At 44.4% G+C, this 16,798-nt stretch overlaps 1 protein-coding gene across 1 annotated transcript in view; it reads left to right on the forward strand.

Annotated features, from left to right (window-relative positions):
• The window catches only part of SRP54 (signal recognition particle 54), a 54,098-nt gene that overhangs the window by 33,467 nt on the left and 3,833 nt on the right, over window positions 1-16,798 (forward strand). The window contains exon 16 of the mRNA XM_063290045.1: window positions 16,318-16,415. Coding sequence (XP_063146115.1) covers window positions 16,318-16,415 — 98 coding nt within the window. The remainder of the gene's footprint in view (window positions 1-16,317; window positions 16,416-16,798) is intronic.

Here is a 16,798-nt window from a genome sequence, read left to right on the forward strand (position 1 = left end):
AAGGACAAGAGACCTCTTCCAGAAAATTAGAAACATTGGAGGTAAATTCCAGGCAAAAATGGGTATGATCAAAAACAAAGATGGCAAGGACCTAACAGAAGAAGAAGAGATCAAGAAAAGGTGGCAAGAATATACAGAAAACCTGTATAGGAAGGATAACAATATCGGGGATAACTTTGACGGTGTGGTCGGTGAGCTAGAGCCAGACATCCTGAAGAGTGAGGTTGAGTGGGCCTTAAGAAGCATTGCTAATAACAAGGCAACAGGAGACGACGGCATCCCAGCTGAACTGTTCAAAATCTTGCAAGATGATGCTGTCAAGGTAATGCATGCTATATGCCAGCAAATTTGGAAAACACAAGAATGGCCATCAGACTGGAAAAAATCAACTTATATCCCCATACCAAAAAAGGGAAACACTAAAGAATGTTCAAACTATCGAACAGTGGCACTCATTTCACATGCCAGTAAGGTAATGCTCAAGATCCTGCAAGGTAGACTTCAGCAGTTCATGGAGCGAGAATTGCCAGATGTACAAGCTGGGTTTAGAAAAGGCAGAGGAACTAGAGACCAAATTGCCAATATCCGCTGGATAATGGAAAAAGCCAGGGAGTGTGACGTACCTGACTCCATTACTGCACAGCTAGATTGCATGTCTCTCACGTAGCCTCAGGGCATGACTTGTATTTCCCTATTCTCTTTGTACTCACTCCCCCGCCCTGATAGAACTGCTGAATAAAAGGAGGTGGGGGCGTGGCACCAGGAGGCAGTACCAGCAACCTCCTGAGATGTAGCGTCACTCACCACACACAAAAGAATCCTGTGCCTACCGTTGTTTTTTCGACCTCACCCTTGCGAGGGAATCGTTGGCTCATTCCCCCCCAGGGAATCCCATAGACCGAAGGGCGAAGGACTGGTCGCGTGACGCGACAACTGGGGGCTCGTCCGGGATCCCTTCGGTCTCACGGTGTGATCTCTGTCTAGAGGTGCACTGCCTTCACTCTCGTTACTACGCACCTGGAAAAGGCTCTGCAATCGTAAGTAATGGGCTCCCCACTCTCCAAAGTTTCGTCAGTTCATAGGGACGAACTTTATGATTTAGTGAAGAAGGCTAACTCTTGTCAAAAGGCTAACGGTACGACCATCTTTCCCATTTCAAAAAAATCGGTGACTCAACTCCTACTGTACATGGACAGACACTGCCCTGTCTATCCTTCAGAGGGGTCGCTCAAAGCATCCACTTGGGAAAGGATAGGAAAATATTTTCATGATACCCCACGAGCACCCGTGCCTATTCTGACTGCCTGGAAGGCTGTTATGGCGGCCATCAACACTCTTTACCCTCCCCCGTCTTCCCCGGAAACTTGCCCTTCTCCTCCCGGCCCAAAAACCCCACCCCCTCTTGCCGCCCATCTCGATGCTGCCTCACCACCACCCCCTCCATACCCAGCCGTTCCTCCTCCCCCTTCAGCTCCAACCCCCGACTCCCCTCAACACCACCCCCTAGGAGGCGCCATCACTGAACTCCTCTCCTCCCCCCTCTCATTGGAAATGGAGAGTCCCTCTGCCTTTCCCATGACCATCGGCCTAGGGGCGGCGGGAGGAAATTTGTATAACAATATTGAACTTAAGGTTTTGAAACAAATCAAAGATGCTGTAACCACCTACGGCTTGCACTCTCCTTTTACTAGGGGAGTTTTAGACTCTTTAGTTACTGCTAACACTGTTATGTTATTGTATGATTGGAAAATGCTTTTTTCTATGCTTATGACCCCGGCGCAATACGTTGTGTGGCAATCTGAATACGACAAAGGGGTGGAAGTAGAAATTAGAAGAGGTCTTCCCGCAGGGGTGACCGCAAATCAATTATTAGGAAAGGGACAATTCGCAACCTTAGTCCAGCAACAGAACTCCCCCCGTCGTTGTTTTGCTATTATTCACATGTGCGCCATGAATGCTCTCAAGAGAGTGGATGATTCCGACTCTCAATCCACCCAAACGTTTTTGAAAATAATGCAAGAACCAAATGAACCATATGCTTCCTTCATAAGTCGCCTTCAGATTGCTTTAGACCGACAAATTGATAATGCCACGGCTAAACATGAGCTGCTAATGAAACTTGCTTTCTCTAACGCTAATCATGACTGCCAGACCATTCTGCAACCCGCAGTCAATCAACCGGGTGTAAAGCTTGCAGACTTCCTGCAACTCTGCAGAATCGTTGGTACCACCTCTCACAAAGTGAGCGCTCTCGCTGCCGCCATTACCACCTCGCTGCCTTCTACTAACCCCTCCCCTCAGCTCCATTCCCCGGAAGCCCTCGCAATCACTCGTCATGGAAATTGCTTCAATTGTGGGAAGCCGGGCCACTTTAAGAATCAATGCCGTGCACCCGGGGGAGGTGGGGCGCCCCCTTCCACTCAAAGGGGGCCGCCCCCCCCCTCCAAACCTAAAACTCCTTGTCCCAGGTGCCGCAAAGGCTATCATTGGGCCTCGCAATGTCGCAATAACTCCTCCCCTCACCAGCCTTCGGAAAACTAGATCGGGGGTTGTCAGCTAACCCCGCCCCAAAGGCTGAATTACCCATCACCAGCTTCCCTGTGGAGTTGGCAGAGGATCTTTTGTATGACGATCCGGGGGCTGTCCTTTCCCTTCCTCTTGTTGTCACGCTGCATAAACCCCTCCCTCCTCTTACCCCTGCTTTGCTTATTCCCAACTCCTCGCTTACGCTTGAGGGAATGGTTGCTGCTCCCTATTTGTATGATTCATCAGATTTGACACAAATTGCTCTGGCAGGAGTGGGAGATAGGTGCTTTTCCTTAAATAAAGGAACAATTGTCGCCACGCTCATACTTCTCCCTTCTCCTGATATGCCATCATTGTTTGCCTTGCAGCAACCAGTCCAAACCTCTAAACCCACCCTCCTTGTCACACTAAATGGTCGCTCTTTCGAAGGCTTGATTGACACCGGCGCCGACGTCTCTGTCATTCGTTCCGCTGAATGGCCCTCCTCCTGGCCTATCGCCGAAGCCTCCTCGGTGCAAGGAGTAGGCGGAGCACAGGCCGCTAAGGTCAGCTCTCATTGGCTTTCTGCTGTGACTGCTCATTCTCATATTACAGCGTATCTAAAGCCTTATATCTTGCCTTTGCACTGTAACCTATGGGGCCGTGACTTGCTTTCACAGTTCCACGCTTTTATTCAACTTCCCTAATGGCTTTACAGGACCCTTCAGGGTCTCTCTCTCTCTCTCTCAAAACCTCTGTGCCGGTATGGGTTGATCAATGGCCACTCACCAAAGAGAAACTGGACGCCTTACATATCTTGGTCCAACAGCAGTTAATTGAAGGCCATATCGAAACCTCCACCAGCCCATACAATACTCCGGTATTTGTCATCAAAAAGAAGTCTGGCAAATGGCGCCTCCTACAGGATCTTAGGGCTATCAACACCATCCTTCAGCCCATGGGACCTTTGCAGTGTGGACTTCCCAACCCCAACTTGATTCCGGAAGGACACGACCTTATTGTAATAGACCTCAAGGATTGTTTTTTTTCCATACCTTTGGCACAAAAGGACAGAATTATTTTCGCATTTACGGTACCGGAACTTAACAATTCAAAGCCTACTGCTCGGTACCAGTGGAAGGTCCTCCCACAAGGCATGTTGAACTCACCCACAATGTGCCAATTTTTTGTCGATAAAGCATTGCAACCCTATAGATCCCAATTTCCGCATTTTCTTGTGTATCATTATATGGATGACATTTTAGTCGCTGCTGAGGGCCCGAAAGGGACAGTTCAAAAAACTTTTCCTATTCTTTTAACCACCCTAGCAACGGCAGGGTTGCACGTTGCACCAGAAAAGGTCCAGTCTCGTTATCCAATGCAATATCTAGGCCACAAAGTTTTAGCCTCCACTGCTGCCCCACTTCTACCTATGCTCACGCTTCCCCAGCCGACCACCTTGGTCCAATTACAACAATGTCTGGGGGTCATTAACTGGGCCCGCGCATACCTTGCTTTAACTACACCCATGTTATCACCTTTATTCCAAGCGTTAGTGGGTTTGACAAACCCAGCTGACAAGGTATACCTTACAGAACAACAATTGCACGCCCTACAACAGGTCAATGCCGTCCTTACGACCCAATGGGTGGACCGTGCGCTCACTGACAAACTACCCTCTCTTGCCATTCTTTCGACACATCAATTATTAACTGCCATCATTGTCCAAACGTCTGATAACAAACATCTACATATTTTAGAATGGCTACACTTGCCACACACACCTAAGACATCCATCATCACCAGAGCAGCACAAATGGCCTCTCTTGTTGAGAAAGGCCGGAAGAGGATTAGAGCCCTAATGGGACTGGATGTTTCCACCCTGTACATTCCCCTTAAGGTTACTCAATGGGAACCCCTCCTACAAAACTCCACTGCACTGCAGGATGCCTTGGAGGACTGGTGTGGCCAGGTGTCATGCCATCTTCCCCCTGATCCTCGATTGCAACTGTTGCGAACAGTACCCTTTACACTAACCTCGCCGTTCGTTCAGCAGCCACTCAAGGAAGCCCTCACTGTTTTTACAGACGGCTCCAAAACCATAGGGGCTTGTACATGGCAAAATAATTGCAAATGGCATAAACGCCTAACAGGCCCACAAGCATCTGCCCAACAGGCTGAGTTAGCCGCCTTTTTGCTAGCCTTGTCTCTTTTCCCAGAACAGCCTTTGAATGTTATATTAGATAGTATGTATGTCACTCAAATGGCTGTGGCCATGTTTGATGCATATATTTCCCCTGTTACCCCCCCCTCTCTCATGACGCTTTTTTTGCAGCTTCAAACTCTCCTGAAGGACAGAACATCCCCTTTGTTTGTAGCGCATATTAGAAGCCACCAACAGCTACCCGGTTTCCTGTCCGAAGGCAACCACATGGCAGATGAGGCTTGCAAAATTATGGCCTCTTCCCCTCTTCCTCCGCCGCTTTCAGCAGGGGACAGCCATGCTTATTTCCATCAAAATAAAAAAGCCTTGGTGCGCCAATTTGGCATTACATATCAAGAAGCTACCGCCATTCTTCAACAATGTCCAACCTGCAGTTTGCAGGCAAAGTGCATCCCTGAGGGAGTTAATCCCAGGGGTGTCCAAGCTTGTGACACATGGCAGATGGATGTCACTCATTATCCCTCTTTTGCACCTTGGAAGTATATCCATGTATCTGTGGATACTTATTCGGGATTCATCCTGGCAACTTTGCAAAGAGGAGAAGCCACGAAAAACGTAATCAATCATTGTATTCGCACTTTCGTCACATCGGGATGTCCCAAAACTTTGAAAACTGACAATGGCCCCGCTTACGTCAGCACTCCCTTTGCTGAGTTTTGCCGTAAGTGGTCCATTACTCACAGATTCGGTATACCATTCAACAGCCAAGGTCAGGCTATTGTGGAAAGGGCTAACCAGACCCTAAAGAATGCCCTTGATCGGCAAACGGGGAAAAAGGCCTTAGGCCCCCCAAGCCTCCCGATGTTACAAAATATCCTTAATCTCACCTTGTTTACCTTGAATTTCCTTAATCTTACCGGTACCCCCCCTGCTACGGCTGCATCTCGACACTTTTCCAAGCCAGTAGTTCCCTCTTCCCGTCCCCTTGTTTATTTTAGGCAACTGCCCAGCCCTGAGTGGAAAGGCCCTGCGCAACTCGTCACCTGGGGAAAAGGCTACGCTGCTGTGCAACTTCCTGATCGAGTGCTCTGGGTTCCTGCTCGCTGCATCCGGCCATATCATGGGCAGTCTCCTGACAAGCACCTTCTTGACCCTCCTTCTCTGTTATCTCTCTTCCATCTCTGCTCCCCTCACAACGAACCCTAAAACAACCTCTCTCATTCGAACCCATCGTTTACGCTACCCTGCCACCATTGGCCGCAGCTCAGCATCCAACGCCATGGAATGTCTTCAACGCTCTCCCATCAAAAGAAAAGGCACCTTCTGGCGCTGGTTTCGCAACAACACTCTTCTCCAAGATGGCGATTCCTACTCCATCACTTATCACTTTCGCCAAACTACCCTTGCTATCACCAACGTACAGTTGACCGATCTAGGACAATATCACTGTGAAATAACAAAATTAATTAAGGGGTTCGCCACCTCATCTCGCCTTACGCTCACCTTATTTTTACTCTCCCTTCCTGAGCCCGCCCGTTGGCAGGGACGACGCCTACTGGCATTTGACGCCCAGGGATCGCATCGCCCTTACAATATCACCTGGACAATCCGCGATGCCTTGGGACAGATCCTGAATACCTCCTTTTGTTATAGCCCAATTATATCTTGTTTCCCTAACCTGTATTTTGACTTTTCAGAAATGCTTTTAGGAGTGACAGCCTACAGGAGGCTGGACGGCTTCCCAGAGCCCAGCCACTCCACCGTTAAAAGGTATCCCCTGTATGTGTGCCCAGGACATGACACCAGCCCTGATCACGTGCACGACTGCGGAGGCATAGCAGATTACTTTTGCAAATCTTGGTCCTGCGTTTCCACTGGCTACATCTACTGGACCCCTCCATATAAGACTGATTACATCACCCTCACTCGGTTGAGAAAGGACATTAGGTGCACCGCAACCAAAAAGAATGCGGCAGGACAGGGGGGTTGGAATAGATGTAATCCGGTTATTGTACAATTCACTGCTGCAGGAAAAGCTCAGGGGAATGCCTGGGACTCAGGTGTAAAATGGGGAGGTCGTATATATGCCGGATGGCCCGGGTATCATTACGGCAACATATTCTACATTCAACGACAGGTCACTCTCCCTCAGTCCCCACCTGTTGGGCCCAATGCCGACGACATTCACTCCACCTTTCTTAAACCCCTCACCAAACAAAAAAACCCCCTTGTCTCTCTTCTTAACTCCTCCTTTTCCCTTGTTCACACCGCTTCTAACACATCTCGATGTTGGCTTTGCTTGTCTTCCTCCCCACCATTCTATGAAGCAGTCGGTTCTCCTGACCCTATCCGAAACTCTACCTCAGCCGCCTCCTGCCGCTGGCAAAACACCACGTTGACTATCACCTCTATAATAGGGCAGGGCTGCTGCCTTGGCCGTGTTCCTGCTAACTATATTCAATATTGCCTTAATTCTTCTCATGATCACTGTGCCCTCTATCTTCCAAAAAATCGCTTGAACATCAACGGTCACACCGGCCATGGTGGCTACGGTGTACTCTACACTACCTCTGGTAATATCTCTGCCCGCTTGACAGGGCAATACTTTATCCCTGGGAACAACTCTGTTTGGGCATGTTCTTCTGGCCTCACCGCATGTGTATATGGTGATACCTTGTTACAAACTAACGCCTTTTGTATTCAGGTGCTCCTACTCCCCAAGATTTCTATCTATTCCCCTGACGAACTTCTCTCCATTTTAGAGCCCCCTCATTATCCCCTCAAGGCTAAGCGCGAAGTAGTGACTGCTGTAACTTTATCAGTCCTACTGGGCTTAGGTGCGGCCGGAGCCGCCACTGGTGTGTCAGCCCTTGTTGTCAATGATCAGAACCTGCGTCACCTTAGCGTTATCATTGACACTGACCTTCGCGCCATCGAACAATCTATTGTGGCGCTACAAGATTCCCTTACCTCTCTATCCGAAGTGGTTTTGCAAAATCGTAGGGGTCTCGACCTTCTGTTCCTCAAACAAGGGGGACTGTGTGTTGCTCTAAAGGAAGACTGCTGTTTTTATGCCGACAACTCAGGAGTAGTATTGGACTCTATGAAAGAGCTCAATTCCCGTTTAAAAACAAGGGAATTGGAGCGCCAACAATCCATGTCATGGTATCAAAATATGTTTAGCATTTCTCCATGGCTAACCACACTGTTGTCCGCTCTGTTGGGGCCCCTCCTGTTATTGATTCTCGTATGCACCATAGGCCCCTGTGTGCTGGGTCGCGTTCTCCGCTTCTTAAAGCAGAGACTTCATACATTGGACTCAGAGGTATCCGAGACAAAGCTTGCTGTTCAACACCTGGTCTCTGCTGTAGGTATGGAGAAAACACCACTCTTGGGATGGTCCTCCGATAGTGAATCAGAAGTGGAAAAGGACCCCCGGTCACACTACCCCCCGAGAGAGGACGCTGGGATGGGTCTCCTTGGACTGAAGAGTCCCTGGCTCCCCGACTCAGACCCTCTGGGGGAGGAACAAAATTAAATAAAAAAGGTGGAATTGTGACGTACCTGACTCCATTACTGCACAGCTAGATTGCATGTCTCTCACGTAGCCTCAGGGCATGACTTGTATTTCCCTATTCTCTTTGTACTCACTCCCCCGCCCTGATAGAACTGCTGAATAAAAGGAGGTGGGGGCGTGGCACCAGGAGGCAGTACCAGCAACCTCCTGAGATGTAGCGTCACTCACCACACACAAAAGAATCCTGTGCCTACCGTTGTTTTTTCGACCTCACCCTTGCGAGGGAATCGTTGGCTCATTCCCCCCCAGGGAATCCCATAGACCGAAGGGCGAAGGACTGGTCGCGTGACGCGACAACAACAAGGGAATTGGAGCGCCAACAATCCATGTCATGGTATCAAAATATGTTTAGCATTTCTCCATGGCTAACCACACTGTTGTCCGCTCTGTTGGGGCCCCTCCTGTTATTGATTCTCGTATGCACCATAGGCCCCTGTGTGCTGGGTCGCGTTCTCCGCTTCTTAAAGCAGAGACTTCATACATTGGACTCAGAGGTATCCGAGACAAAGCTTGCTGTTCAACACCTGGTCTCTGCTGTAGGTATGGAGAAAACACCACTCTTGGGATGGTCCTCCGATAGTGAATCAGAAGTGGAAAAGGACCCCCGGTCACACTACCCCCCGAGAGAGGACGCTGGGATGGGTCTCCTTGGACTGAAGAGTCCCTGGCTCCCCGACTCAGACCCTCTGGGGGAGGAACAAAATTAAATAAAAAAGGTGGAATTGTGACGTACCTGACTCCATTACTGCACAGCTAGATTGCATGTCTCTCACGTAGCCTCAGGGCATGACTTGTATTTCCCTATTCTCTTTGTACTCACTCCCCCGCCCTGATAGAACTGCTGAATAAAAGGAGGTGGGGGCGTGGCACCAGGAGGCAGTACCAGCAACCTCCTGAGATGTAGCGTCACTCACCACACACAAAAGAATCCTGTGCCTACCGTTGTTTTTTCGACCTCACCCTTGCGAGGGAATCGTTGGCTCATTCCCCCCCAGGGAATCCCATAGACCGAAGGGCGAAGGACTGGTCGCGTGACGCGACAAGGGAGTTTCAGAAAAACATCTATTTCTGTTTTATTGACTATTCTAAAGCCTTTGACTGTGTGGACCATAACAAATTGTGGCAAGTTCTTAGTGGTATGGGGATACCAAGTCATCTTGTATGCCTCCTGAAGAATCTGTATAACGACCAAGTAGCAACAGTAAGAACAGACCATGGAACAACAGACTGGTTTAAGATTGGGAAAGGAGTACGGCAGGGCTGTATACTCTCACCCTACCTATTCAACTTGTATGCAGAACACATCATGCGACAAGCTGGGCTTGAGGAATCCAAGGCTGGAGTTAAAATCTCTGGAAGAAACATTAACAATCTCAGATATGCAGATGATACCACCTTGATGGCTGAAAGTGAAGAGGAACTGAGGAGCCTTATGATGAAGGTGAAAGAAGAAAGTGCAAAAGCTGGTTTGCAGCTAAACCTCAAAAAAACCAAGATTATGGCAACCAGCTTGATTGATAAATGGCAAATAGAGGGAGAAAATGTAGAAGCAGTGAAAGACTTTGTATTCCTAGGTGCAAAGATTACTGCAGATGCTGACTGCAGTCAGGAAATCAGAAGACGCTTAATCCTTGGAAGAAGAGCAATGACAAATCTCGATAAAATAGTTAAGAGCAGAGACATCACACTGACAACAAAGGCCTGCATAGTTAAAGCAATGGTGTTCCCTGCAGTAACATATGGCTGCGAGAGCTGGACCATAAGGAAGGCTGAGCGAAGGAAGATCGATGCTTTTGAACTGTGGTGTTGGAGGAAAATTCTGAGAGTGCCTTGGACTGCAAGAAGATCCAACCAGTCCATCCTCCAGGAAATAAAGCCAGACTGCTCACTTGAGGGAATGATATTAAAGGCAAAACTGAAATACTTTGGCCACATAATGAGAAGACAGGACACCCTGGAGAAGATGCTGATGCTAGGGAGAGTGGAAGGCAAAAGGAAGAGGGGCCGACCAAGGGCAAGATGGATGGATGATATTCTAGAGGTGACGGACTCGTCCCTGGGGGAGCTGGGGGTGTTGACGACCGACAGGAAGCTCTGGCGTGGGCTGGTCCATGAAGTCACGAAGAGTCGGAAGCGACTAAACGAATAAACAACAAAAATTTAATGTCCATTCTATTCATATCTGACTGCACTACCTTTCTTTCAAAGGATGACCCAACAGGTCACAGGGTTGTCTAGTAACTACTATTGCTTTCTCTATGATAACTCCCCAGTCTTTTGCACTAAAACATACTAAGACTTCTGTCCTCCCAGTATATTTGCTGTGTAAAGCATGCTGGTATCAACTACACCTAAAGCAGTACTGTATTTTATTTGTAATTTAATAACAACAATATGCTGTTCTGTTCCCCTATTCAGGCCAATAATAATTTGAAGGAAAAGGTTTCAGGGTCTATTGAGTGATTTCATTCAAGTTTGAGGTCAAATAGCTTTCATTTCATTGTAAGGTCCTCTTTAATTTCTAATCTGCATGCCCTTCCATTATAGATTGCCTTGGAATTATTTGCAGTACATAAGGAGGCCCCGACTCTCTTGGCCTTCTGGAAAGCTGTGAAGACCTGGCTTTTTCCCCAGATGTTGGCCCAGGATATCTCTTGAGCCCAATATAGGTGTAATTGTATGGCATTGTGTTAAGATGCCTTGGTTGATGTATTGTGGGTGTTTAAATGTATTTTTTGTGGTTTGTTGTGAGCTGCTCAAGGATGGCAGCCATATAAATTTTCTAAACAAATAAAATAAATCCAATGAAGACAGTGTCATGAAGAGACAGCATAAAAACAGGATGGCCAAAGTATGATTGAGCCATAGTTAGTTACTAAGGAAAGGCTCAGTAACAGTTATATTCTGTCCTTCCTCCAGCAATTCAAAGTAGAATGTGCCTGATTCCCCTCCCCTGCTGTTGGCTTTGCGGGGCAAATCAGATAGGAAACACAATCAGATGAGCTAATTCTACTTTACTGTAAAACTACATTGACAGAATCTTATAAGTCTGAAAGTACATTTCTCCCCCCGTCTCCTTTACAGCCCAAGAAACTAGGGAGGGTCTCTTCTGAGCCTCTTGCCCGGCCCACTATCCAGCTGTGGGTTATGCTGTCTCTTATCTGACCATTCCCTTGGCAGCATCTCTTTGCCCAGTCTCCCAAGGCCATTCCCACATACCATTATACCTGCCCATTTTTTTCCATCGCAGTAGATTAAGCAAGAGATTGTGACTGACTTAAAAATCACTCAGGGATCTTCATAGGTTGAACTCACCACTAAACTCACCACTCCATTACCACTCACCACTAAACTCCACTCTATCACTCCACCACTCTACCCACTATCCACTCTATCCACTATCTACCACTAAACTCCTCTCCACCACTAAACACCACTCCATTACCACTCACTACTAAACTCACCACTAAACTCACCACTCCATAGGTTGAAATCACCACTAAAATATCTTGACAAATTAACTATAGAGCGGTGTGTGTAGCAGCTTCTCTAGAACAGCATCCTCCCCAGAGATTTGAACATCCCTGAACTTTCTTTCCTTCAAGTGAGCCCCAAAGACCTGACTGTTTTCCCAGACCTTGGGCTAGGATGGGATGTGTGCCCATTATGGGATTGGTTTTGCATGTTTATAGCATATGTCTATTCCCTGTTATAATCATCTTTTATTTTTATTTTTGGCTTTTTATGGTATTGCATTGAATTGTGCTTTTTAACTTTGTACATTACACCACCCAGAACTGGTAATGAGTTAGGTGGCTGGAGAAATCTAAATTATTAAGCAAACAAACAAATAAGGGATATCACATAACCTTTTGCGGAGTTATTGTTTCAGAACTATTGCCTTGATTTAAATCTAATTTAAATAAAAATATCACATGTGAAAGACAGATTTCCAGGCAATTAGCTTTAAATTTAATTTATAACAAATCTCTAATTTTTCAACCTATAAGAAGTCAGAGTTAAAATGGATACCACTGATTTGTGTACTTGATAAAATTCTTGCTGGTCTTTTTCTGTGAGGAAATTTGGGTGCTGGACTATAATGACTTTTTGTGGATATAGGTGCTGTTTTGTACCGTTGTCACCGATTAAGCTGCATGTACTAGTTGAATCATCAGTGTTGTACTGAAAACTGTGAACCTTGGCAATCCTGTGAATCAAATATTGTGTGACTCACTGGCTGTTCAACTATGTCCTGGGGAAAAGTTTATGAGTGCTTTGACTAATCTCAGCTTTTTTCTCTCTTTGAGAGCATAATTTAAGTTTTACTAGCTTCCTTTACTGTTGTCATCATCTTTATGATGGCTTATCTTTCGCAGCTTTTAATATACTGTGGTAACAACAGTAAATATAGAACATTCCCTTTAAAATTACAACATTTGGTTTCCTAGTTGCCTCTATCATTTTGGGGGTCAGGGAGAACCTTGAGAATACTAGGAATGATGCTGAAGCAGGGTGTCCCTGAAATTGCAAGGAATTTGAATCTCTGATTGTACCAGCTAAGAATATAAAAATTGCAGCTTTTCAAAATTTATATAAAAGGGAAGTATACAGTTTTCTTCTTAGTTTTGATTTTATACTGTCAAATTTCAGCAGAGCATCTGCTGAATGATACTGATGATTTTTACAATCTCTATACTGAATTCCAGTTTAGTTAGAAATTACTAGGTAGTCTTGAGCAAAGTGTCTAATTATAACTCTAGCAGTACTAAATGGATTAACATTAAATTCAAAATAAAAAATGATTTAACTCCCAGTTGTATTGTAGGATACATAAACATTCCTTGAAAATGAAAGTACTCAAAAGTGCTCAATAAACAATGGTAATTTTGGTTGGCATTTAACAATCTATGGCATTATGAAGTGTCTATACAATTTTACGTTTGTTCTAGAGAATTAAATCAACTTCACAAATAAAATTGCACTTTGAAAAATGAACCTTTCTCTGCCTTCAAACCATGAGTGATGTGATATGCCAATGCTAACATCATGTGAACTGTATCTGAATATAGTCTGTTCTATTACAGCTGAATACAAATGGAGACAGAGGCTTTGAGAATGTGGAACTTGGAGTCATGGGAAAAAAGAAGAAAATTCCAAGAAGGGTCATCCACTTTGCAAGTGGTGAAACCATGGAAGAATACAGTACAGATGAAGATGATGAGCAGCAAGAGAAAAGAGACCTATTGCCTTCTGTTGATCCAGTAGGTTCTTCTAAGTTTGTTTCAAATGATGATTAAGAGACTAGGTCACCAGTATGTGCTCAGTTTTAATTTTTTGTAGAAATAAAAATCTGTTAACTCTGTTGTTGATATATTATTTCTAAAGAAACAGAAAACAGTTGATTTGTTTGCTTTTGTAATGTATTCTTTCTGAGCTCAGTTTGGCCAATGGCATTAGGCAAACCACATTTCATTTAGTCATAATGTATTTCTCATTTGCAACAAAAGGATAAACCTGACTAATTTTACATGCCTGCTTTTATGGATTTCTGAGATGATGGATCCATCCTATACCTCTAAACAATTGCTCTGAATGATTGGACTCTCCAGAACAATATGAAATATGGTATGAAAACAGGAAAATCAAAAGAAATTAACACAGGAGCACCTTGTGCTAATTGGAGCTCAGGATCAATGTGTATACATGTTTTGAATATGAAAATGGAAATGATTTTTATTTATTTATATTTCAAATTTCTGTCACCGCGCATCTCCCCCAAGGGGGTTGTTTTCTTTAACAACCATATTTTCTTGATTCAAGAAATGTCATTAGTATTGGTGGCTTTAAAAAAAGCATGTCTATATTTAATTGGTGCCAGGATGGGAGTCTGTCTGAGAATACTGTTGATGTTATCTTTAACTCAGAAAAGGTAATATAGGATATTAATGAAAGACATTCAGTGGGTTTTTCTTAAAATCAAATTTGTGACATAAATGAACAACTTGACACTTTATTGCAGGCAACACTGACATGGGGACCTTATTTGTGGTTTCAGATGCTAAGAGTAGCCACGTCAACACTCTCAGGTATGAGTTTGTTCACTTTCTGTCTGTATACACATACAATAACTTGATAAGAATCCAGTGACATATGCAAGCCAGTGTAATAGTAGTACAGATTGATAGAAGATTGAATGAGGTCCTAGAATCATGTTTCTTGGAAGGGAAATAATGTCAATTAAATAATACTGTTAAATTTTGTTCTTTAGCCAAGAAAAGACACTTGGATGAAGTTCTGAAAACACTGATTTCCTTAGTCACCAGGCCTATTCATTGTTCACTGAAGTTAAAAACAGTGCCTACTGTTCACCATAAACTGGCATAAGTAGGTTGTATATTAGTGTGAAAAAATATTTCAGTGAAATCTACCCTTTAGTTTCTGTAAATATGCCTTCTGCTTTGCTTCATTACTTGATTGAAATTGAGATGGGGGAAGTAAATTCAGATCTTTATAAAAGTTCACTGGATAATTTACAGTAGATCAGGAATTTCTGACTCCCAATTAATTTTTGTGTAGGAAGATTATGAGGTGTACTGCATTCAGTTCTGATACTCAAAACAAATTCCCAAGGTCAGAATTTCTTAATTTGAAGTGACTGTGTATTGCATTAGGCTGTAGCTGGAGCATAAATTTTGGAGTTCTAGTGGGAAACAAGAACAGATCCTTCATGCTTAAAGTCTGTTCACTGCTGATTTAACAAAAAGCTTATATTGTAATAAAGGCACCACAAATCTGTTGTTTTTGCTAACAGTAACTAGCCTACCTACCTTACGCCTAGAAATTTGTGTAACTAAAATTAGGAGGATCTGCCCCTAGTGTCTGATGGATCTAGAGGATTTCCAGAGGATGCTTAAGGAATTTCCCAGTGGTTTGATAGGCAGTTCTATTGATTGCCCAAACCAAGCTATTAATAAAATTCCTTCCCAAATGACTTCTCTCTGTGTACCAATCTTGGGGTGCTCCTTGGTTTTCTGAGGCACTGGGGAATGAAGCAATGAAAGTGATGCCTGTAGTGTTGGAAGAGAACTAGAACTGAATCTGACCAAACTTGTTACACTTATTTTGTGAGCCCTGCTCTAGTTGCCAGTAGGTTTTCGGGTGCAATTCAAAGTGCTAGTTTTGACTTATAAAGCCCTCTATGGCCTGGCACCAAAGTGTCTTTAGGATGACCTGTTCCAACTAGATTTGGCCCATACAAGATGAGCTCTCAGGGAGAAACTGTTAGTGGTGTCCTATTTTTGTGAGAAGGGGGTCAAGGCCATAAAATGTTGCTTTTCAGTTATGGAACCAACACTGTGGAACAGCGTCTCCCTAGGTTGGCCCTTTTGATTCTGGCATTCTGGAAACTGGGAAAAAACTAAGCTTTTCTTGATAGCTTGTGGAGAGTGATTGACACCACTGTATTAACAATTCCAGTTTATTATTTACATTGATTTATATTTGTTATTTTTTAGAATGGGTGATCCTTAATGCACATCTGTTGCTCCTTAAAATCCCAATCCTTTCAAACCTCCCCAAAATGGGCTGAAAATTTTGCCTTTGCTTACTCCAGGGATTTTATTGTATAACTGTCCATACTCTGCACTTCTCAGAAGGTGGAAAAAAATAAAAATGAAGTATTGCACTAGTCACAAAAACGTTGCTTTCCCTCAAATTACAGGAATGCTCCTGGGCATCATAATGGCGCCATAGGCATACTTAAGAGGCAAAAAATGGTGGTGGCTACAATCCACTGTTTTGTTTGGAAATGTGCCCATCTGCCCTGAAAAAAGGCAGTTGCATAGTTTGGATTCCTGAATAATCACCTGCCTTGCATTCTGCTAAATTGGTGTTTCATAACTAATCTTGCTCACCATGTTGTGAGAAAGCCTATAACATGATTATAAAATTGAATTTGTGTATTTGTCTAAAAGTCTTCTCATTGTGAACGTGGCCCCTGAGTATTAATTGGAACTATGCTCAAGAATTAATCTGCAACATTCATAATACATCTATTTCATTTATTCAGTGTGTGACTTCCTTGGTGAAAAGATTGCTTCTGTTTTGGGCATCAGTACACCAAAATACCAATATGCCATAGATGAATACTACAGAATGAAAAAGGAGGTATGGTTTTTTTTTTAAAAAAATCCTTTTTTAACGATGTAGATATTGCAAACATTTTTTCTGAAAATGACACTATATTAATTTGCTTGATAGTAGGAATGTACACAGAACGTAAAATATGTTTGTTTCAAAACAGAAACAAACACAGAATGCTTGCTGCTACTGCTGAACCATTCTGCACAAGCTGTGATTTGCCAGGAATAAAATCCAGGGCATTTTTGTTGTTCAGTTTAAGATGAAACAACATTAACAGGCATCCTGGAGTGATTTACTGAGCTAGTAGGGTAAGGCTGGCTTGCATCGCCCCTTCTTTCCTTTCAGCAGGTACCAGTGTGGCATGTCCTGCTGATCTGCCCCCCCCATCTTTTCCCTCTCCTCCATCC

Source organism: Candoia aspera, chromosome 1, assembly GCF_035149785.1.
Source record: "Candoia aspera isolate rCanAsp1 chromosome 1, rCanAsp1.hap2, whole genome shotgun sequence".
NCBI classification, from domain to species: domain Eukaryota; kingdom Metazoa; phylum Chordata; class Lepidosauria; order Squamata; family Boidae; genus Candoia; species Candoia aspera.